A 24,871-nucleotide genomic window follows, 5' to 3' on the forward strand; every position below is an offset into this window, starting at 1 on the left:
TTGGATTTGGTGCTAGTTTTGGTGAGTTCTTGACTTAGAACATTGATCCAATTCTAAGAAAAAGTGCCTAACTATTGTCCAACTCAAGTTGATTCCTAAGAATGTCAAGAATCATTCTCTTCTTTGCTATTGGAATCACATCATGTGGTATCGAGTTTAGGTGTGTTCTTGTTTAATTTTTGAGTTGTGTAGCACTTTAATTTCAAGAGCTCTTTAATTTCTTGCAATTTAAGGTTCTGTTTTAGGCTTATTTGAGTTTACTTGCTGTTTTAATTCTTTTGCCTATCATATGTTTGAGTATTTTCCTTTTTGAATCCTTACAAGTTTTGTCTTAGTCTTATTTTTCCATAATTGTCATCACTTCTTGTAGTACTTTTATTGCTTTTGTTGTTTCTTGCTTTAGTGTCATATAATTTTCAGAGTTTGATATTGATCCTTTGTGCATTTTCTGTTTTAGAATTGAGTTCATACTTATATTCTAGACCTATACAAGTTCATACACATCATTTTCCATTATGTCTTTGCTAGTTCATAATTCTGTTTTTCATTCCTATTAGGATTCCTCTGTTTCTGAAAACGTGCTTACTGTTTTTATTTATTGCAATTTATTTACTCACTGGAAAATTCTGAAATTCTGGATTTGTGTTATTCAAAGTGTTATAAAAGCATAGAAAAAAAGAAGTACTCAAAAATTCAAAGTACACAAAAAAATGATAAATAAAATACAAAAAGTGTACAATTCTGCCGAAAAAAATACGGTAATCTGGCAGCGATTTTGAAAAATTTATCTCAATTAATTGGCTTACTTTTTTTAAGTGATTCCAGTGCCATTATTGAGTTAACATCTTGAAGTTTCATAATCCAGTTCGCTCTATATCATTCCAGTTAAATCAGTGAACATCAAGCACAGTTTGCATAAAAAATATTTTCCAGTAGCTAATTTTTGTTTTCTTCATCTACTCTAGTGCTTTTCTTTAAGTATTCTTTTGTGTGCCTACTTTCTCATTGAGTTCTTTAATTTTCTTGCTTGTCTTTTGTTCATTAATCTTTGAGTTTGTCAAACATCTAGTATTCCTTTTGTTCTAGCCTTTCTTTGCTTATACTTTTTCTTTTGTGTCTTTATTGCTTCATTGGTTTTGTTGTGGTTGGCTTTGAGATTGGTGTGCTTGCTTTGACATCTTTCATTTGAGGATTCCAAGACCTCAAGATCAGATTGGTGCAAGGACATTATTTCTTTGAGAGTGACCATTTTCTGCCCAAATTCACTTCGGCAATTTCATTGCCAAGCTCACTGTTTTTGCTAATTTTGTTTCTTGACTTGTTTACTGTTTTGTGTATTTGCTGTTTTTGATTACAAATGGCTGGATTTTCAAGTGATGCATCCTACAAGCAGAATTCTCCTTCCAAAGCTTCAATCCTTGGTGAATTACATGAAGCACAACGAACCATTAGACGCTTAGAAGAGAAAATGCAAAAGATGGAGGTGCAACAAGCTAGGCCATCTCCTTCTATCCATGATGAGCATCATTCACATAGACCTTCAACAAGAGCTTCTTCAAATGATTTTGGCCGTGAAGAGGAACATAGAAGAAGGAAACATCACCATCATTCTCATGAAGAGAGCTATAACCGTGACCAAAGATATCACCAAGTGTTCAACATTTCTTGTGGACAAGTCCCTAGTTTTAATGGTGATAGTGATCCTAATGTGTATTTAGAATGGGAGACTAAGGTTGACCATTATTTTCATGTGTATAAGGTCCAAGATGACCAAAAACTTAATTGAGAGAAATAATTTTTTCAAAATTGCTGCCCAATTACCGTATTCTTTTCGGCAGTATTGTACACTTTTCGTATTTTATTTATCATTTTTTGTGTACTTGGAATTTTTGAGTGATTCTTTTTTCTATGCTTTTGTAACACTTTGAAGTATGTAAATCCAAATTTTCACAAATTTCCAGTGAGCCAATTAATTGCAGTAAATTGAAAACAGTAGCACGTTTGTAAGAAAACAGAGTATCCTATTCAGGAAAGAAAAACAGTAAGATGAACTAGCAAAGACATAATGGAATTTGTGTAAAAGAACTTGTATAGAATGAAGATACAAGCATGAACTCAAATCTAAAAATGAAAATGCACAAAGGATCAAGCAATAAACTAAAAAAAAGAAAGTAATACCAAAGCAAGAAACAATCAAAGCAATAAAAGTACTACAAGAAGTAATGACAATTATGGAATAACATGACTAAGACAAAACTTGACATGATTACAAAATTAAAAGACATATAACAAGGTATAACCACAAGTGAAAGGAAGCTTAAGGTCAGCTCTAGGAAGGAGAATGCCATTCCAAAAGAGCAGCCATACTCATATGAACAATGAGTGCTAGAGTCCTTTTCACAAACACATGGTGTAACAAAAGAAAACAGCAAGAAAACTCAAAATAAATCCTAAAACAGAATGGTAAACAACTTGAATTAAAGAGCTCTTGAAAGTAAAGTGCAATACAACTCAAGAATTAAGCAAAAACAAGCCTAGACTCTAGATACCACATGATGTGAATGTAACTACAAGAACACATGATTCTTGACATTCTTAGGAACAACTTGAGCTGGATTTAAAAGGCACTCTACTTTAGAATTGGATCAATGTTCTAAATTCAAGAACTCACCAAAACTAAGCACCAACCAAGACTCATATTGAAGTCCATGTATTGTCAAATTGAATCAAAACAAAAGGAAAGAAGAACAAGAATTAAAACTGGACAGAATTTAAATGATAGCTACTGAACCAAAACAGAATTAAGAACACAATGCTGGAAACACAAAATAAACGGTAGAAAAAGAAGTAAACTCTAGGAATCAAAACTACCGAATGGAAAATTGAAGAAAAGGGAAGAAGAACACTTATAGAATAAGATGCTTGCTGGATTTTGAGAATTGGAAGAAGCCATTCACGCCACTTGGAACCTTGAACCAAGATAAGTGATGGAGTGCCACCACTTGAAGCTCACCATAGCTCACAAGATAAGGCAAAGAAGAGGAAGACTCAAAACTCACAAATTCTCTCCCAAATTGAGTATAGTCTCTCTACTATAAAATTCCAATCTGAATTGTACAAGCTAAGCACCTTTATTTATAGCCTAGAGGTGCTGAAAATGCAAGCTAAATGGCACACAAATGCAATGAAATTCGGTTTGGCACCCCCTAGGCTCCTATCTACACTCCCCACTAGACTCCCTTACTACTTACACCTTTTTATTACATTCACACCCCTATTCTATAAAAGAAATAAGAAGAGCCATTTTATTATACTCTTGTCCCAAAGCTCTTGCCATGCTCCTAGTAATTCGTTGGGCTTGGGCCCCTTGTTGGGCTTGGACCCCTTGATGGGCTTGGGCCCCTTGTTGGGCTTGGGCTTCATGGCCTAGAGCATCCTCTACTTGGTTTCCATCATGCTCCCCGGGTTGGAGAGAATTCGTCCACGAATTTGGGAAACCTGCAGCAAAAGGAGTGAGATCAGTAACATTGAAAGAATTACTACCAAGATAAGTAGAGGGCATATCTAACTCATAGGCATTATCATTAATCCTCTTGATGACTTGGAAAGGGCCATCACCACGAGGCATAAGTTTGGACTTCCTTAGAGAAGGAAATCTATCCTTTCTCAAATGAAGCCAAACCCAATCACCGAGCTCAAAGATTAATGCCTTTCTCCTTTGGTTGGCAGTGTCAGCATACTTACCAACTTTCTTCTCAATTTGTAACTTGATGCGGTTATGCAAATCTTTAACAAAAGATGCCTTTTCACAACCGTCTTTGCATAGAACCTCATCAAGGACAGGAATGGGAAGAAGATCTAGAGGTGTGAGGGGATTAAACCCATAAACAACCTCAAAAGGAGAATGGTTAGTGGTGGAATTCACTACTCTATTATAGGCAAATTCAACATGAGGTAGTAAATCCTCCCAAGCCCTTGGATTCCCGGAAATAAAGCATCTTAATAATTGACCCAAAGTTCTATTAACCACTTCGGTTTGACCATCAGTTTGGGGGTGGCAGGTAGTAGAAAACAGAAGTTTGGTGCCAAGTTTCCCACATAAGGTCCGCCAAAAGTGACTTAAGAACTTAGAATCCCTATCAGATACTATACTTCTAGGAAGTCCATGCAAACGAACAACTTCCTTGAAGAAAAGATTTGCAATATGGCATGCATCATCCACTTTGTGGCATGGAATAAAATGAGCCATTTTAGAAAAACGGTCCACTACCACAAAGATGGAATCCTTACCCTTCGATGTCTTGGGTAGTCCTAAGATAAAATCCATAGAAATATCAACCCAAGGCATTGTAGGGATAGGAAGAGGGGTATATAAACCATGGGGTTGAACCTTAGATTTAGCCTTCCTACATGCTATACATCTATCACAGAAGGTATGTACGGATTTGCGCAAGTGAGGCCAAAAGAAATGTTCATGCAATGTTTCTAAGGTCTTAGCTACCCCAAAATGTCCCATAAGCCCACCCTCATGAGCCTCTCTAACAACAGATTGTCTAATAGATCCTTGGGGAACACAAAGTCTTTTTCCTTTGAAAAGAAAACCATTATGTAAGAAAAAGTCTTTGTGACCTCCCTTGGAACACTCTTGATAGATTAGAGAGAAATCTAAGTCATCATGATAAAGTTCCTTTATGTGATCAAAACCTAAATATTGAACATTTAAAACATTTAACAAGGTATATCTTCGTGAAAGAGCATCGGCCACTACATTAATTTTACCTTGTTTATGTTTGATCACATAAGGAAATTGCTCAATAAACTCCACCCACTTAGCATGTCTCTTATTAAGCTTGCTTTGGCTTTTCAAATATTTAAGGGACTCATGATCACTATGAATCACAAATTCCTTTGGAAAAAGATAATGTTGCCAATTTTGCAAAGCTCTAACAAGAGCATAAAGTTCTTTATCATAAGTGGAGTAATTGAGATGACTCCCTTTGAGTTTCTCACTAAAATAAGCGATGGGGTGTCCTTCTTGAAGGAGGACGGCCCCAATGCCTATATTAGAGGCATCACACTCTATTTCAAATGTCTTAGCAAAGTTAGGAAGGGCTAGAATGGGGGCTTTAGTTAATTTATCCTTCAAAGTTTGAAAAGCGTTTTCTTGCTCTTGTCCCCACTTAAAAACCACATCCTTCTTTACTATGGCATTTAAAGGTGCGGCAATTGTACTAAAGTCTTTCACAAACCGCCTATAAAAACTAGCAAGGCCATGAAAGCTTCGTACTTCGTTGACATTGGTGGGTGTAGGCCAATGTTGAATTGCTGCAACTTTTGTTTGATCTACATGCACCCCTTTATGACTAACCACAAACCCTAGGAAGTCTATATGATCTAATGCAAAGAAACATTTAGCATGGTTAGCATACAACTTCTCCTTCCTAAGGGTTTCTAGAACTTGTCTAACATGTGACTCATGATCTTCTAAGGACAAGCTATATATAAGAATATCATCAAAGTAAACCACAACAAACTTGCCAATGAATGCTCTTAAAACATGATGCATGAGTCGCATGAAGGTACTAGGAGCATTAGTCAAGCCAAAAGGCATGACCAACCACTCATATAAACCAAATTTGTTCTTAAAAGCGGTTTTCCATTCATCACCATGTTTAATTCGAATTTGATTGTAACCACTCTTAAGATGTGATCCGATCGGTCATTGGTAGTCGATGACGTCAGCATCAGAGAACCACGTGGACCACTCGCAGGGTGACACGTGGACCAGGTGGCAGAGAGGTCGGGGGACGATCGCCAAGAGAGGTGATCGGTGGTCAGTAACCAAGTTACCACCGACAGATCAGGCGGCAGAGAGGTCGGGGGATAGATCACCCAGAATGGTGATCGGTGGTCAGTAGCCAAGTGACCACCAGCAGATCAGTTCCTAGACTCGCGCCTGGAGGCAGAGCGCGATAAGCGAATAAACACTGATCAGTCATCGGGTGTACTGTCGTCGGGGTCTCGTGTTACACGCAGTTAAACGGGGACTAAGGTTCCCAGCGAGAGCGTTACGCATGGACCTCGCATGAGCACACCTCAAGGAATCGTGCACGAGAGTGGCCTGAGGGAACTAGTAAGCCAGTCGGTGATTGGTGATTCCCTCAACCCATTACGTGCGTGGCATCGTGAAGGGTAAGTCGCCTACGCAGAGAGTAACGTTTGGTGAGTGTGCCTAGACCAGCCACACCCGACGTTCTCCTAAGAGTATGCAATTTACCCAGATAAGAGTAGCATCCTAAGTTATTCCGCAAGGGCGTAACTTAGGCAGACAAAGAGAGGCGCTAGAGCCCTTCCAGTAAGTGACACCTGTGTGGTTAGATGTGAGTTGCAGGCCTCCACGTGTCATCATTTGAGAGGGGTGCGGTCCAGACAAAAGAGCACTCCGTACCGCTAAAGGTACAGACAGGCGCAGCCAAGCGCAGACATGCGCAGACTCTCACGCTCCCCATTGCTGATTCTGAAGGTACGCTTTCTCTGAAAAGCATAACAGGGTTCTGACACATGCCAGAAAAGCATAACAGAATTCTGTTATGCCCAGAAGCAGGGAAAGAGAGATAAAAGGGAGGATCAGAGTGAGAGGGGGGGGAGAGAGAAAAAAGATAGACGAAAAACAGAGTGCAAGTTTTTTCTCACACACACATTACTAGTTTCCAGTTTCTGGTGGTTCTGTTGGACTAACTTGATCGTCGGAGTGTAAACGGCTGCTAGAGGCGCCGTCTGTGTGTTTTGCAGCTCACATTTGAAGACATCTGAGAGAAAGTTCGGGGAGTGATTCCGCAGAAGACGCAGTCGCGTAGACGGGGCAGAGAGTACCACGAAGCGATTCCTCCACGTTCGAGTTGCCGGCAGGATCATTTGGCGCTCACCGTAGGGCACGAGTGAATCGTTGTCCCATATATACCACAGTTTTAAAGCTCACCAGAGTTTTATCAGTTTCTTTGATAGAGAAGATGCCTAGAAACAGACAACCATCACTTGCGCCATCCGCTGACGAAGGAGCTGTGACAATGGCGCAGGTCCTGGAAATGGTGCGCACGCTGCAGGATAACGCTGCAGCGTCGAAAGTTGAACAAGAAAGGATGCAGACGGAGTTGGCTGCGTCGCAAAGCAGGAACGACGAGCTGAATCGTGTCAACGAAGAGTTGAGAAGGACGCTGCAGGCGCAGAGGGAGCACGTTGTTGACGAAAGGGTGTCTAGGCAGCCCTCACCTCCAAGGGCATTTCCCATGCCATTCTCCCCTGAGATCATGGGAACCATGGTGCCTCCCAACCTGGTGGGGGTAAAAGCGTCGTTCAAGGGGGTAGAAGACCCGGAGGCGCATCTGACGGCATTCCACACCCAGATGATGTTGTCTGGGGGCTCAGACGCTGTGTACTGCAAGATGTTCATGAGCACATTGAGCGGAATCGCCATGGAGTGGTTCGTGAGTTTACCAGAAGGGCATATCACGTCTTTCTCTCAGTTCTCGAAGCTCTTCACTGAACAATACATCGTCAACAAGGCACCTGCAGTGGTGTCCTACGACCTGTTCGACGTGCGCCAATACCAGGGGGAGTCGCTGAAGGACTACCTCAACCGCTTTGGGGCACAAGTGGTTAGACTACCCAGCAAAGATGAAGATATGCTTGTGCACGCGTTTAAGAAGGGAGTGTTGCCTGGCCCTTTCAGCGAGTCTCTCATCAGGAGCCATCCCAGCACCTTTGCAAAGATCCGACGACGTGCGGTGGCGCACATAGTGGCAGAAACAGAGGTTTCTGAGAAGAGGGGAAGTGCTGCACCACCCAGACCGCGTGGAGGGCAAGGAAAACCACAGCAAGCAAGGGTGCATGAGGCCAAAGAGGGGAAGAAGGTGCGGGAAAAACCTCGTCCCTATGCACCAGGCAAAGACCAGAGCAAGGGGCGTGCAAGGGAGAATAACGCACCCCCGAGATACAACTTCATGGTGGGATTGGCGGATCTCATCGCCCTTCCTGCCGTAGCAGCAAGACTACGAGTACCAGAGAAGACAGATAAGGTACTCGGAAGGAAGAAGAATGAATGGTGTGAGTTTCATCAGGCCTTTGTCCATACACTTCATTCCTGTTTGGCGCTGGGACACCAACTGGCAGAGTTGGTGAAGTCTGGTTTTCTAGCAGATTACCTGCGTGAGCCGCAGGGTGATCGCACGTCAGGATCCCAAACTGGAGAGCAACAGCATGAAGTCCCTGTGCATGGGGAAGTGCAGACGATCGCTGGAGGCTTCTCTGGTGGGGGATGCACAGCTTCACAAAGAAGGAGATACACTCGATCGGTGATGGCGGTAGATGCAGTGAATGAGAGTCATTACCCTGAGGTGGACATTATCTTCAGGAAAGCTGACCTACGGGACGTTGTCCCGCACGACAACGACCCTGTGGTCATTTCTCTCATCACAGCAGGAAGACGGGTGCATAGAGTACTCGTAGATCAAGGAAGCTCGGCGGATGTCATGTTCTGGCCAACATTCAACAAGCTACAGTTGTCCCCTGATCAGTTAAGACCGTATACTGGTTCTCTCTACGGTTTTGCAGGGGATCAGGTAGAAGTGCGGGGATACATCGAGCTGAGGACAACGTTCACTGACGGAACGACAGCCCGCACTGAAAAGATAAAGTACCTGGTGGTGAACGCCCCTTCTGCGTACAATGTCCTGTTGGGGAGGCCAACGCTCAATAGACTGGGCGCAATACCATCGACAAGGCATATGAAGTTGAAGCTGCCGTCGATGGAAGGGACCGTGATAACCATCAAGTCGGATCAGGCTGAGGCAAGACGCTGTTATGAGAACAGCTTGAAGCAAAAAAGAAGTGTGTGCCATGTCACCACAAAACCACCACCAGGCGTGCGCGAAGAGCGATTGGCGGTCAGGGAGACACAAGGCGCTCAGAGGATGGAGAACGCTGCGGTGGGGGGCTCCCAGGTAGCCCAAGTTGAAGAAGAAGAGGAAGGCACGATCACTCCTCGCGGGTCAGGGATCGCGAGAGCGGTCATTGCCAGTGAGAGAAGGCCCCACCCAGCTGAAGGATGGGTCGAAGTGGACATCAGGGGAAGAAAATTCAAGTTGGGGGGATCCCTCATTGAAGAAGAGCGAAGGCTGATCATGGGTGTGATTGAGAAGCACATGAATGCCTTTGCATGGTCAGCATCCGACATGCCAGGAATCGACCCCGATTTCCTCTGCCATCGTCTATCAATGGACCCCATGGTTCGATCGGTGCGACAGAGAAGAAGGAAATTCAACGAGGAGAAGAGGAAGGTGATCCACGACGAAGCGCAGAAGCTCCTTGTCGCAGGGCATATCAGAGAAATCCGGTACCCCGAGTGGCTAGCGAATGTGGTACTGGTGCAGAAGGCAAGCGGCAAGTGGAGAATGTGCGTGGACTTCACTGACCTCAACAAGGCGTGCCCCAAGGATTCTTACCCCCTACCCAGTATAGATGCTCTAGTTGATAGCGCCTCGGGGGGAAAGCTACTCAGCTTCTTGGACGCTTTCTCAGGGTATAACTAGATCAGGATGCACCCAATGGACGAATGCAAGACCGCGTTTATGACGGAACGGTCTTGCTATTACTACAAGGTCATGCCATTTGGGTTGAAGAATGCGGGAGCTACCTACCAGCGGCTCATGGATAGGGTGCTCTCGCCCATGCTGGGAAGGAACGTACACGCCTATGTAGATGACATGGTGGTTACGTCCCAAGAGAAGAAGCATCATGCAGCTGATCTGGAAGAGCTATTCACCACCATTGCCAAGTATAGGCTGAAGCTCAACCCTGAGAAATGCATATTCGGTGTGGAGGCTGGGAAGTTCTTGGGTTTCCTCTTGACAGAGCGAGGAATCGAAGCTAACCCGGAGAAGTGTGCGGCGATCGTGGCAATGAGGAGCCCAACGACGGTGAAGGAGGTGCAGCAGCTCACCGGTCGCTTGGCAGCACTGTCCCGATTTATGTCTGCTGGTGGGGAGAAAGGTCACCCATACTTCCAGTGTCTCAAACGCAACAGCAGATTTCTCTGGACACAGGAGTGCGAGGAGGCTTTCGTCAAGCTAAAGGGGTAACTGGCGAGCCCACCAGTCCTGCGAAAGCCCCAGGTAGGCATCCCTCTTCGTCTATACTTTGCTGTTACGGAGAGGGCAGTCAGTTCAGTCCTGGTGCAAGAGCAGGACCAGGCCCAGAGGCCTGTTTACTTCGTGAGTAAGGTGCTGCAAGGCCCTGAAACAAGGTACCAGGCCCTCGAGAAGGCTGCTCTGGCGGTGGTGTTTTCAGCCAGAAGACTCAGGCATTACTTCCACAGCTTCACAGTGGTCGTGATGACTGATCTGCCTATCCAAAACGTATTGAAGAAACCTGATGTAGCAGGCAGGATGGTCAAATGGGCAGTAGAATTGTCGGAATTCGATATTCAGTACGAGCCCCGAGGACCGATCAAGGGGCAGGTGTTCGCGGACTTCGTAGTCGAGCTATCATCCATCGCGACACCTGCAGAAGGGCTAAATTTCCGATGGGTGTTATCGGTGGATGGCTCCTCTAATCAGCAGGGAAGCGGCGCGGGAGTCATCCTGGAAGGACCAAATGGGGTACTGATCGAGCAGTCCCTCCGCTTCGCCTTCAAAGCTAGCAACAATCAGGCGGAGTATGAGGCCCTGATCGCAGGAATGTTGTTAGCAAGAGAAATGGGAGCAAGAAATCTGCTGGCCAAGAGGGATTCGTTACTAGTCACCGGGCAGGTTACCGGGGAGTTCCAAGCAAAGGACCCCCAGATGGCAGCCTACCTGGAGTATGTGCAGCTCCTGAAGACGTCCTTCGCCGAGTTTGAGTTAGTGCACGTGCCAAGAGAGCAGAATGCCCGAGCAGACCTGCTTGCCAAGCTGGCCAGCTCAGGCAAGGGGGGGAAGCAGAGAACCGTCATTCAGGAGACCCTGAAGGTGTCGCGCGCGTTCGTATCAGACAACCAGGTGCTTCACGTATGCAAGTCAATGGAGCGTCTAACGATCGGTCATCGGTCGTTGACCCAAGAAACGCTAAGAGCACCGAGGGTGAGATCGCGACCCTCAAAGACCGATGAGTCGATGGAGGTTCATGCGGAGAAGGAACCCGACACCTGGATGACGCCATACCAGCTATACTTAGAAGATGGTGTACTCCCGCTCGATCTGGCAGAGGCAAAAAGAATAAAGAGGGGTTCAAGTAGGTTTACTCTCATAGATGGAAGCCTATTTAGATTTGGATTTTCTCACCCTGTGCAGATCTGTGTACACAGCGAGCAATGCACCAGACTCATGTCTGAGCTGCACGAGGGGGTGTGCGGAAGCCATGTAGGTGGTCGCGCTTTGGCAAGTAGAGTACTCCGCGTGGGGTACTACTGGCCAAAGCTGAAGGAAGATTGCATAAGGTTTGCTCAGCGATGCAAACAATGTCAGCTGCATGCAGATTGGCACAAGGCACCCCCTGAGGAGTTGAGGTCCATCCATAGCCCGTGGCCATTCCATACATGGGGGATTGACATCCTAGGACCTTTTCCCCTGGCGACAAGGCAGATGAAGTTCCTCATTGTGGCCATCGAATATTCCACTAAGTGGGTGGAGGCAGAGCCAGTTGCACACATCACCGCACAAAAAGTCGAACACTTCGTCTGGAAGAACATTGTCTGCCGCTTCGGAATACCCAAGAGGCTGGTTTCCGACAATGGCACCCAGTTCACAAGTCATCAGCTGAGGAAGATGTGTGAAGAGTTAAAGATACAACAGGTTTTCGCTTCAGTGGAGCACCCACAAACAAATGGGCAGGTGGAGTCAGCAAATCGAGTGCTGCTCAGGGGGCTGAAGCGAAGACTAGACAAGGCCAAAGGAGGCTGGGCAGAGGAGGTCCCCAGAATTGTATGGTCTTATCACACCACCCCACAGTCCAGCACCCATGAGACACCCTTCAGCCTTGTCTATGGGACAGACGCCATGATTCCTGTGGAAATACAGGAGAGCTCCCCCAGATTCTCGAACTTCGTTGCTGAAGAGTCCAATGAAGAGCGTAAGGTGAATCTGGATCTGCTAGACGAAGTGCGGGAAGAGGCCAGAGTCAGTGCCGAAGCTGTGAAGAGAAGAGTAGAGCGGAGGCACAACTCTAAAGTGAGGCCCAGGCGTTTCCAGGAAGGTGATCTGGTGATGAGAAAGGCGCATCAAAATGACATGCAGAACAAGTTATCCCCAAAGTGGACAGGCCCATACAGAGTGGTGGAGACATTAGAGAACGGAGCCTATCGCCTAGAGACTTTGGAAGGAGGAGCACTCCCCAGAACATGGAACGCCACCCATTTAAAATTTTATTTCAGTTAAAGTTGTACAGTAATAGGCGTTCTTGCGCTAAAAGATGCATGTTTGTATGTGGTGGAAACAGTTGAACAGACAAGGGGGCACTCTTTTCCCTAAGGAGGGTTTTTAACGAGGCCGCCCAATTAAAGAAAAAACTCCAGCATATAAAGCGTGCTCAAGTATTAAAGTTAAAATCCTCCTTGCCCCAGGTGCAAGTGCAGGTGATTGGTTAGGCCCTACTTGCCCTAGGCGCAAGTACTGGCACCGATCTAAGTCTTCCTCACCCCAGGTGTGAGCGCAAACAGTTAAAGGTTTGAAAAGCCAGGGGTGCTAGTAAGACCAAGGGGGGGAAAGGAAAGGTTTCGACAAAACGTCCTTACCCACTTGGCATACACCAATATTGGCCCAGTAAGACTCTTAGTCAGAAACCTTTCTCACCCCAGGAGTGAGACAGGGAATGAGCGACTCAACCCGCCAAAGGGTGATGACCTTGGGGAAAGTAAAAGGGGTTAGCGAGAAACACTTTTCTTTCCCCAAGACGAGGCATCACTTTGAGCGATCGATGTCAAAGTCCTTTATGCACTTAGTGCTAGAGCGACAGAGAAAGCTAAGTAAAGACTAAAGAGCGATCACTGATGAGTTGTCGGTAATGGGCTAGTAGTGCAAAGCAGCGCACGAGGACTGTTAAACACCAAGCTGAGGGAATAGCCAGTCGTGATCAAGCAGAAGCAAAAGAGTAAGAGAAGCAGATCGCGCTAAGCCTAAGCTGGTTAACACTTAGTCGTGCGCAAAGAGTAAGAGAAGCAGATCGCGCTAAGCCTAAGCTGGTTAACACTTAGTCGCGCGCAAAGAGTAAGAGAAGCAGATCGCGCTAAGCCTAAGCTGGTTAACACTTAGTCGTGCGCAAAGTAAAAGATGAAGTTCAAGATCGCGCTAAGCCTAAGCTGGTTAACACTTAGTCGTGTGCGAAAGGAAAGGTAAAGCCCAAGATCGCGCTGAACCTAAACTAGCTAACAATTAGTCGCGCACATAAAGATAAGTGAAGTTCAAAGGAAATACAAAGAGAAATTGAGCAGTTAAAATCAAGGTATATCACCAGAGATATTCATACAATTGTCAGTTACAATGAGTTGAATGGTGCAGAAACGTAAGGTTACAGAATGAAGCTTTGTACAGAGAAGTCAAATTTACAAAAGGGAAGAGATTCAGGGAGTAGGAGGCCTAAGTTTTCCATCTACCACTGAGTGATGAATGCTGAATTGTGAAAGGTCCAGTTCTGGGAGGACGCAGCGGACTTGCTCGAGCGCCAGCTCGAATCCATCAATGAGGGAATCAGCGCCCACGTTCATCAAGTCCTCTTTCTCCGCCTCCAGACTTTGCCTCGAAGCCTCCGCAGCATCCCTCTGCGTGGTGAGGGCAGCAAGGGAGGAGGCAGCTTCAGATAGCTTGCCCACTGCCTCCTCAAGCTTCCTTTCAGCAGCAGCAGTTGCCTCTTTGGCGGACTTGAGCATCTCCACCCGCTGAGAATCCTGTTGACGTAGGGAGGCGTTCTCAGCCTGTAACTCCTCCACCAGCTGAGTACTCCGTTCGCGCAAGGAAAAGTTCTCAGCCTGCAGCTCTACCACCTTGCAGTCCAGAGGACCAACAGTCTGCCCCATCAAGATCTCCATCTTGATGGTCTCCTGGACCTGCACCAAATACTCCTTCCCGGCCTTCTCCACCATGCCTCGCATCAGCTCAACAGACCCCTGAGCGGCTTCAAGGTCACTTCGCAGCGACTCCTTGTCGTGCTCAAGTTCCTTCACCCTTTTCTCCAGGGCTTTCTGCTTGCGATGCTGGGTGGAGAACTCCAGCGAGAGCACCACCTGCTTGGCAAGGTGTGCATCCATCTCCTCCCCGCTCCAGTCGACGAGCTCCCCGTTGCTGATGTGCTGTCGCACCATGGAGATAACTCTGCTGAAGTTCTCATGGTTGGCCCCAAAGTTGCTTGGGCGCGAGCCGGACCCACCATGTTCAGCATTTGCGGTGGAGATTGGTAGTGGAGGCGGGGCACCCTCGTTTTGAGCAGAAGCACCCCCAGCAGGGTGAGCGGATGGACCAGGTGATTGGCCTGCTGGGGGGGAAGTTGGCGGTTGAGAGATTGGGGGCAATTGTTGGCAAGGAGAAGGTGGGCATGCGGGCTCTGGGGCAGGTCGAGTAGAGGGAGGGGGAGGTGGTGAACCTTCCTCTACCTCCACCACCTCGATCTCTCCAGGCTGAAGAGACGAGACCCCCTCGACCACTGGCCTCTTCCTCTGGCGGTGAATGAGGGGGGAGCCAGAGCTTTCCTCTTCCACTGAGGCAGCAGCAGCAACAGGTACAAGCGAAGAAGCCTTCACCAGTCTTTTCCTTTTCTTCCCTTGCTCGGGGCCTTCAGCTGGCGCGACCGAGAGTGGAGGGGCTTCAATTGGCTCAGTGGTGGAAGAGGAGGAGCCAATCCCTTTGGTCGCTCGACGTTTAGCAAGCTCTAACACCGCCAACCTCCTATCTTTCCCTGACATTGAATCTGCATAGGCAAGAAAGGGGAAAATTAGACAGCTAAGAGACGCAAGCAAGGTGAAACGTATAAGAGCATGCATGAGGAGGTATAAGTGTCCTAAGGGGCGGCAGAGAAAGAACTACCTATATATTTTTTCAGAGAAGCCACATCAAACTCATCCTTGATGAGGCGGGCAGAGTCAAACTTAGCCCCCAGGAGCAGCCCACACAGCTCGCGCTCGTAGGGAGCCATGGTCTCGAGGTCCTTGGGTTTTTTAAATTGAACCTGGGGAACCCAGTAGAAGGGGTACCCCTCGAGCAGATGAGGACTTTGTGGGGTGGCAGATATCATGTAAAATCTGCCCTTCCAGTCTTTGAAGGACTGCTGGTACAGGCCCAGAAGCACCCGTCCAGCAACCCCGTTCAGGCTGACCCAAAACCTATCCCCTGGTTTCTTCGCCTCAAAGAAGTAAAGGAACACCTCCACCGAGGCGTTGTGCCCAAAGTGGTTACACAGGATCTGAAACGCCTGGATGAAGGCCCAGGCGTTGGGGTGGAGTTGGCAGGGCGCGACGTTCAACTCCATCATCAGCTCTTTCTCGAAGAAGGTGAAGGGGAGTCGCAGCTTCAACCTTTTGAAGATCGCGGAGTAAACAAAAACGAAGGGCACCCCATTGGTGGCCCTGTCGTCAGCGCAAATGGGCATCCCTCGGGGAGGGATGCGGACTCGGATGTGGAAGTCGTTTTCCCTGTCTATGGAACACGAGGGTTCGTCCGGGTCGTGGCTCAGGAGTGAGTTAAGATGGTCCTCAGGTAGCAAGATGGACGTTTCAGATAGCAACGCCAGAGGGGCCCAGTCATAGACCTTGGCGTTGTCATGGAATGAGGTGACAACAGGCGGTGGCGAAGCTGGTGCACTCGCGGAGGGCTGTGCACCAGAAGAAGAGGCAATGACACGAGCGGTCTGCTTCAAGCGAGCCATCGAGAGATAGCTGCAATGGAGGAAAACGAAGGGTCAAAAATAGAAAGGGAGGGAGTGATGAATGGTTCGGTGAAAAATAGAGAGAGGAAATGAGAAAGAAATGCCCAGGTAAAGGAGAAAGAAGGGGAGGCAGAAGTCAAGGCGGAAACACGAGAAGAACCCTAGCGCGGGTTGAGAAGAAGAAAAACAGGGAAGATGGATGCATGATAACTAGAATGATAAATGCAATCGGTAAAGATGACCAAAAAGGGGCCAGGGAAAAGAAAAACCATACCTTTGAATGATCGCAAGAGATTGGGAAGCAGAGAATTTGAAGAAAGATGGGTGCGCAGAAGAGAAGTTCGCAGAGAGTCTGGGAGTCGAATGAAGAAGATGAAGGAACAGTGGAAGGGCGCGCCAATTTGAATGAAAGAAGCGCTAGCGACGCACAACGCTGGCCGTTGATGGCGCCACGTGTCGCGAGATTAAGAGAGGGAGTCCAAACGTTAAAGAAGCAGCACGTGAGGTGGCACGTGAGGCGGCCCCACTTGCCACGTGGACTGAAGGCACGACCACTTAGTCTCTTCGCTGAGAACGAGTTCTCGACTCGAGACTGGGGGGCTTGTGATCCGATCGGTCATCGGTAGTCGATGACGTCAGCATCAGAGAACCACGTGGACCACTCGCAGGGTGACACGTGGACCAGGTGGCAGAGAGGTCGGGGGACGATCGCCAAGAGAGGTGATCGGTGGTCAGTAACCAAGTTACCACCGACAGATCAGGCGGCAGAGAGGTCGGGGGATAGATCACCCAGAATGGTGATCGGTGGTCAGTAGCCAAGTGACCACCAGCAGATCAGTTCCTAGACTCGCGCCTGGAGGCAGAGCGCGATAAGCGAATAAACACTGATCAGTCATCGGGTGTACTGTCGTCGGGGTCTCGTGTTTCACGCAGTTAAACGGGGACTAAGGTTCCCAGCGAGAGCGTTACGCATGGACCTCGCATGAGCACACCTCAAGGAATCGTGCACGAGAGTGGCCTGAGGGAACTAGTAAGCCAGTCGGTGATTGGTGATTCCCTAAACCCATTACGTGCGTGGCATCGTGAAGGGTAAGTCGCCTACGCAGAGAGTAACGTTTGGTGAGTGTGCCTAGACCAGCCACACCCGACGTTCTCCTAAGAGTATGCAATTTACCCAGATAAGAGTAGCATCCTAAGTTATTCCGCAAGGGCGTAACTTAGGCAGACAAAGAGAGGCGCTAGAGCCCTTCCAGTAAGTGACACCTGTGTGGTTAGATGTGAGTTGCAGGCCTCCACGTGTCATCATCTGAGAGGGGTGCGGTCCAGACAAAAGAGCACTCCGTACCGCTAAAGGTACAGACAGGCGCAGCCAAGCGCAGACATGCGCAGACTCTCACGCTCCCCATTGCTGATTCTGAAGGTACGCTTTCTCTGAAAAGCATAACAGGGTTCTGACACATGCCAGAAAAGCATAACAGAATTCTGTTATGCCCAGAAGCAGGGAAAGAGAGATAAAAGGGAGGATCAGAGTGAGAGGGGGGGGAGAGAGAAAAAAGATAGACGAAAAACAGAGTGCAAGTTTTTTCTCACACACACATTACTAGTTTCCAGTTTCTGGTGGTTCTGTTGGACTAACTTGATCGTCGGAGTGTAAACGGCCGCTAGAGGCGCCGTCTGTGTGTTTTGCAGGTCACATTTGAAGACATCTGAGAGAAAGTTCGGGGAGTGATTCCGCAGAAGACGCAGTCGCGTAGACGGGGCAGAGAGTACCACGAAGCGATTCCTCCACGTTCGAGTTGCCGGCAGGATCAAGATCAATTTTGGAAAATATTTTAGACCCATGTAATTCATCCAACAAGTCATCTAACCTAGGAATGGGATGCCTATATTTGATGGTGATGTTATTTATAGCGCGACAATCCGTACACATCCTCCATGTCCCATCCTTTTTAGGGACAAGTATGACAGGCATAGCACATGGGCTCATGCTATCTTGTACCCACCCCTTAGCTAATAAATCCTCAACTTGTCTTTGAATTTCTTTGGTCTCTTGGGGATTGGTCCTATATGCAGGGCGATTTGTTAAAGAAACCCCGGGCATGAAGTCTATTTGGTGTTCAATCCCTCTTAGAGGTGGTAAGCCTTTAGGAGGATCTTGAAACACATCTTCATATTCCTTTACCAAATGGTCCAAACATGTGGGACTATCCTTAGCCGACTCATATTCAATAGGTCTAGGAATAGCTAAAAAAATAGGCTTGTGAGTAACTATTACCTTTTGAACTTGTTGGGAAGATATGAGAAGGCTTCTCTTGGAATTTTTAATTTCTTTTTCTTTCTCTCTCTTTTCTCTCATTTTGACTTGGTCCTCATGTACCTCCTTTGGAGAGAGAGACTTGAGAATGACTTTGTGTCCATGGAAGTTAAAAGAAATTTTGTTGGTAAAGCCATCATGAAAAATTTTTCTATCAAATTGCCATGGCCTACCTAAAAGGATATGAGTAGCTTCCATTGGAACAACATCACACAAGACCTCATCTTTATATTTGCCAATGGAAAATGTAATGAGGACTTGTTTGTTCACCACTATCTCACCCACCTCACTCAACCATTGTAACTTGTAGGGCTTGGCATGAGAGATGGTAGGCAATCCAAGTTTGTCTACCACTCTTGTGCTTGCCACATTTGCACAACTCCCCCCATCCACAATCAAAGAGCAAACTCTATCATTAATAAGACACCTTGAATGAAAAATATTTTCTCTTTGAGTTTCATCAAAAGGTTTTAACACTTGTCCAAGCATGCGTCTTATTACTAATAGGTCACCCTCATGTGGGCTTTCACTTTCACTCTCACTTGGGGATCTAGAAGGTGAGGAATGTCTAGAAGATTCGGACCCATGCTCACTACTATCTACCCCATCATGCATATACATAGTTCGTTTAGTAGGGCAATTAGAAGCAATATGTCCATAGCTTAAACATTTAAAACACTTCTTACTAGACGATTTTTGTGGTGATTTAGGCCTAGCATTGGAAGTGGAAGGCTTAGACTCTCTAGGTTTGAAAGTAGAGTCCTTAGAAGGGATGTTTGAAAAAGAGTTTTTATTTTTCCAAGAAGAGTGGTAGTAGTTATCTTTAGAAGAATTTTTGAAAGCATTTTTCCTTGCAAGTTGATTTTCAATTTTGCTAGCAAGGTGCACCACATTTTCCAAAGAAGAATATTCTTGTAACTCTACCACGTCTTGAATATCCCTTCGAAGTCCACTCACAAACCTAGCTATCTTAGCCTCCTCACTCTCATCCATATTAACTCGAATTAAAAGCGTGTCTAGTTGTTTAAAGTAATCATCCACACTTAGCGCGCCTTGATGAAACCGTTGGAGTTTCAACATAAGGTCTTTCCTAAAGTGTGGGGGTACGAATCTAGCGCGTAAACATGCTTTCAAATCGTTCCAAGAGACCACGGGCTGCCTCTTGTGTAGGTCAATGTCCATGAGGTATTGATGCCACCATTGCATGGCATAGTCCAAAAATTCTAAAGAAGCTAACTTAACCCTATGCTCATCCCTAACCCCATTTACATCAAAAATTTGGTCCACCTTAGCCTCCCATCCTAAGTATACATTGGGATCACTATCACCACTAAAACTAGGAAGTTTTACATTTGGAGAACAAGGGCCAGCCACATGTTGGCGCCTCTCTTCATGGTGATGATGTCTTGGCCTTGGATTGTCTTCATAATAACCATGGGAGTGCCTTGAAGAATGCCGACTAGGAGGAGGAGTTCTTTGCTCACGGTTTTGATGCATTTCCTCTCGGTTTAACTCCAAACTTTGGAGCCGTGCTTCCATCTTCCTTATCACCTCAAGATAGTGAGCATTGGATTGCTTGGCATTCTTTAAGTCCTCATAAAGGGCTGCCTTTTGTGGTGAGCACGGTTTGGAGGACTCTCCACTAGAGAAATGAGCCATGAGCAGAAAATACACAAAAACAGAAAACAAAACAGTGAAAGAAACTTGTTAAACAATTAAAAACAGTGAGATATAGGTTGCTGGAAAAATGCCCAAGAAAGCACTCAAACCACTCCAAGAAAAAATTCTGTCCTCAACCAAGCCTTGCTTGTGAAATGGAGTAGCTTCAAGTGAAATATGTTACAGCAAACCAACTTACTTAAGAACAAGTCTCCACACAACTTTTAAGAAGAACAAAAAGACAAGCAAGAAAAAGGTGTAAACAATAAAAGCTAAACCAAAAACAGAGAGTAATGTATGACAAACTAGAAAGAATATGAATGAAAGACAATCAAGAAAAATAAGGAACTCAATGAATAAAGAAGGCACACAAAAAGAGTCCTAAAGAAAAGTGCTAGAGTAGATTAAAGAAAACAGAAAACAGCTACTGGAAATTTATTGTTTTTTTTTTAAAGCAAACTGTGCTATGTTTACAGATTTAACTGTACCGATTGAAAGCGAACTGGACTGTGAAAAATTAACCACAGAAACTTCAATGTCTTAACTCAAAAATGGCACTGGAATGAGGTAAAAACAGTAAGCCAATTGAGAGAAATAATTTTTTCAAAATTGCTGCCCAATTACCGTATTCTTTTCGGCAGTATTGTACACTTTTCGTATTTTATTTATCATTTTTTGTGTACTTGGAATTTTTGAGTGATTCTTTTTTCTATGCTTTTGTAACACTTTGAAGTATGTAAATCCAAATTTTCACAAATTTCCAGTGAGCCAATTAATTGCAGTAAATTGAAAACAGTAGCACGTTTGTAAGAAAACAGAGTATCCTATTCAGGAAAGAAAAACAGTAAGATGAACTAGCAAAGACATAATGGAATTTGTGTAAAAGAACTTGTATAGAATGAAGATACAAGCATGAACTCAAATCTAAAAATGAAAATGCACAAAGGATCAAGCAATAAACTAAAAAACAGAAAGTAATACCAAAGCAAGAAACAATCAAAGCAATAAAAGTACTACAAGAAGTAATGACAATTATGGAATAACATGACTAAGACAAAACTTGACATGATTACAAAATTAAAAGACATATAACAAGGTATAACCACAAGTGAAAGGAAGCTTAAGGTCAGCTCTAGGAAGGAGAATGCCATTCCAAAAGAGCAGCCATACTCATATGAACAATGAGTGCTAGAGTCCTTTTCACAAACACATGGTGTAACAAAAGAAAACAGCAAGAAAACTCAAAATAAATCCTAAAACAGAATGGTAAACAACTTGAATTAAAGAGCTCTTGAAAGTAAAGTGCAATACAACTCAATAATTAAGCAAAAACAAGCCTAGACTCTAGATACCACATGATGTGAATGTAACTACAAGAACACATGATTCTTGACATTCTTAGGAACAACTTGAGCTGGATTTAAAAGGCACTCTACTTTAGAATTGGATCAATGTTCTAAATTCAAGAACTCACCAAAACTAAGCACCAACCAAGACTCATATTGAAGTCCATGTATTGTCAAATTGAATCAAAACAAAAGGAAAGAAGAACAAGAATTAAAACTGGACAGAATTTAAATGATAGCTACTGAACCAAAACAGAATTAAGAACACAATGCTGGAAACACAATAAACGGTAGAAAAATAAGTAAACTCTAGGAATCAAAACTACCGAATGGAAAATTGAAGAAAAGGGAAGAAGAACACTTATAGAATAAGATGCTTGCTGGATTTTGAGAATTGGAAGAAGCCATTCACGCCACTTGGAACCTTGAACCAAGATAAGTGATGGAGTGCCACCACTTGAAGCTCACCATAGCTCACAAGATAAGGCAAAGAAGAGGAAGACTCAAAACTCACAAATTCTCTCCCAAATTGAGTATAGTCTCTCTACTATAAAATTCCAATCTGAATTGTACAAGCTAAGCACCTTTATTTATAGCCTAGAGGTGCTGAAAATGCAAGCTAAATGGCACACAAATGCAATGAAATTCGGTTTGGCACCCCCTAGGCTCCTATCTACACTCCCCACTAGACTCCCTTACTACTTACACCTTTTTATTACATTCACACCCCTATTCTATAAAAGAAATAAGAAGAGTCATTTTATTATACTCTTGTCCCAAAGCTCTTGCCATGCTCCTAGTAATTCGTTGGGCTTGGGCCCCTTGTTGGGCTTGGACCCCTTGATGGGCTTGGGCCCCTTGTTGGGCTTGGGCTTCATGGCCTAGAGCATCCTCTACTTGGTTTCCATCACATAGGACGGTAGATGAATACTTTCAAGATTTTGAAACAACTTTGACTAAAATGAATATGCATGCTAATGAAGAGTCAAAGATTAAATGATTTGTACGTGGTTTGAAAAGAGATATTAGAGACTTTGTAGAATTAAAAGAATATTCTTCTTTAAAGAGCGTGTTTCGCAAAGCCATCAAGGTAGAATCATATCTTTTGAACAAAACTTTCAAAAATACTCATGATGATGATTTCTACAACTCTTCTAGGAAGGATGTCAACAAAATTTCTACTCAAAATTCTCCTTCCAATTTTTCCAAACAAACCATGTTTCCAAAAAATGTTTCTACTACAAATCCTTCTACTCCTAAGTCACCTACCAAAACTTCAAATATCAAATGTTTTAAATGTTTAGGTTTTGGGCACATAGCTCTTCATTGTCCACAAAAGCAAATCTTAAAGCTAAACAAGGTAAAACAAGACCTCACTCACCCACCTACCACAAGTAAAAATGAAAAAGACAAAGAAGGCCAAGTTGACATGGGTCTTATACTTTCACATCCAAGGTGTTTTCCTTCCTTATCCTTTTCATTACCAAAGGTTCTTACTTCACCACCATCTTGGTTTAAAAATGTTAGGGATGATTTTTTCATACCTCCTAATGGTTGTCACCATTTAAGAGGATTTTTTCCAAAAGATATCATCATTCCTAAACAAATTTTTCCAACTTGGTCGTTTTATAGAACCTCCTTTTCTGATATCCCATTGTTTCCAAATGCTAAGTCATGTTTTCCTTTTTCTTCCACTTTTAATTGTAAGAATAAATTGACTTTGTTATATGCAGGGATTCAGAATTCGTGGACGAATTCTCTCCAACTCGAGGAGTATGATGAGAATCAAATAAAGGAGGCTTTTATTAATGGAGGAAGAGGACATCCACCCTCACATTTGAAGTTCTTCCTTCTAGTCTTCTCAAAATTAAAAGAAGACATAAAATAAAGATGAGGCCCAAGCCCAAAGCCCAAGCCCAAGCCCAAGAAGGCCAAAGCCCAAAGAGCCCAAGTCCATCCCATGAGGGGCAAGGCCAAGCTTTGAAATACTCTTGTATAGTTTTAGGAGGTGTGGTTATTAAATAAAGGAGTGTGAAAATGTAAAATAAAGTCATATTGTCCATGTGACTTAGGAGAGTGGTGTAGGTGTAGTTTTTAAGAGGTGTCATAGTAGAAAAAGGTCACACCTCCCATGTGACTTGTTTTTGGTGGGAATTTCAAATGAGTTTATTTGAATTTTCCCACCTATTTTTCAGCACCTCTAGGCTATAAATAAAGGTGCTTAGCTTGTACAATTCAGATTTGAATTTTAATTAGAGAAACTATACTCAAATTTTGAGAGAGCATTGGAGAGCTTTGTGCCTTCTTCTCTAGTCTTATCTTGATGGTTCCATGGTTACCTCAAGTGGCGGCTTGCACACTCATCTAGGAGTCTCCATCCTTCTAGTGGCGTGATCATCCAACCATACATCCATCTTCATGAGCTTTCTCCTCTCCTTCCTTCCTTCTCTTTTTGTTATTCATGTTTGAAGCTTGTGTTCTTGTGTTTTGGTTCATCTATTTTCCTTTTTCCAGCAGCTGTTCTTCTTCTTCTTTGTTTTTGGTTCGGTGCCTTTTAATTTCCAACACTTCTATTCAGTTTTCTTGTCTTTTAATTCATTTTGTTCGGTTCATTGTTGTTCCTTTTCAATTCTATTCGGTGCTTTTGCTCTTTCTCTCTTTTTGATGGTTCAATTTGACAATATGTGGAACTTCCATATGAGTTTGGATTTGGTGCTAGTTTTGGTGAGTTCTTGACTTAGAACATTGATCCAATTCTAAGAAAAAGTGTCGAACCATTGTCCAACTCAAGTTGATTCCTAAGAATGTCAAGAATCATTCTCTTCTTTGCTATTGGAATCACATCAGAAGGTCACATTGCGCCCTAGCGTGGCTGGTATTACGACATCCATGATTTCTTGCGAGAACGGCGTCGGGAACTCCCTGGGCGGCGTCGCAGGTTCTTGATCCTCCTCCTCACGCTCGTCTGCACGATTTTTCAAATCCCTGTGCAGTTCCTCATTCGAATGGCGCAGTTCCTCACTCGTTGCTCGCGACGCCACCAAGTCAGCCTGGATGCGTTCTTGGTTCGCTCTCAACGCGACCATCTCTTCCTGAAGGGCTTGCATCGTCTCCATAACCTGTTCAGGGTGAGGCCTTCACCCCAGTTCGGTGCAACAGGCCCCTGCCTCGTACTTCTCATCTCCTGGATCTATCTGGTTCTTGCTAGCGGGACAATGTTTTATATCGTGCCCCACGGTGGGCGCCAAATTTTCGTACGAGTTGACCAAATATGCCTTCGCGTCTACGTCACTCTCACATCCTGAATCCTTGCGCTTCACACGTGCCTTTTGCCTGAAAACACAAAGACAAAGGCCGCCCTAGAGGCCGTTTGCACTCCGACGTTCAAGTTAGTATTAGGGCTAGGAAACACCAAAATTATATCACATGTCACTGTGTGTGTCAAGCGGCGCAAATGAATAACATACCTTACTAAGTTTGTTACTTCCCTTTATATAGGCTGAAACTAGGGTTTCCACTTTACCCAAAATAGGCTTTCTGAGAGGGTGGGTCCAACACTGTCGTTACCCACTCTTAGGATAACCTAGCGCGTGGGGTTCCCTTACTGGAGTGCAACCTCTGACGGACGACTACCTGGATGCCACTTCGTGCACCTGATCTTTGGGGTCGC

General features: G+C 44.9%; 1 protein-coding gene across 1 annotated transcript; it reads right to left on the reverse strand.

The window, feature by feature from the left end:
* Positions 1-1,814: 1,814 nt before the first annotated feature.
* LOC137819560 (uncharacterized) lies at positions 1,815-21,442 on the reverse strand. Its single transcript, XM_068623447.1, has 2 exons — positions 18,158-21,442; positions 1,815-3,498 (listed from the first exon to the last, which is right to left on the reverse strand). Exons 1-2 carry the CDS (start codon positions 19,853-19,855, stop codon positions 3,439-3,441), a joined length of 1,758 nt encoding a protein of 585 aa, XP_068479548.1. The 5' UTR covers positions 19,856-21,442; the 3' UTR covers positions 1,815-3,438.
* Between the last annotated feature and the right edge of the window lie 3,429 nt (positions 21,443-24,871).

This window comes from Phaseolus vulgaris, chromosome 10 (assembly GCF_000499845.2).
Source record: "Phaseolus vulgaris cultivar G19833 chromosome 10, P. vulgaris v2.0, whole genome shotgun sequence".
NCBI lineage: Eukaryota > Viridiplantae > Streptophyta > Magnoliopsida > Fabales > Fabaceae > Phaseolus > Phaseolus vulgaris.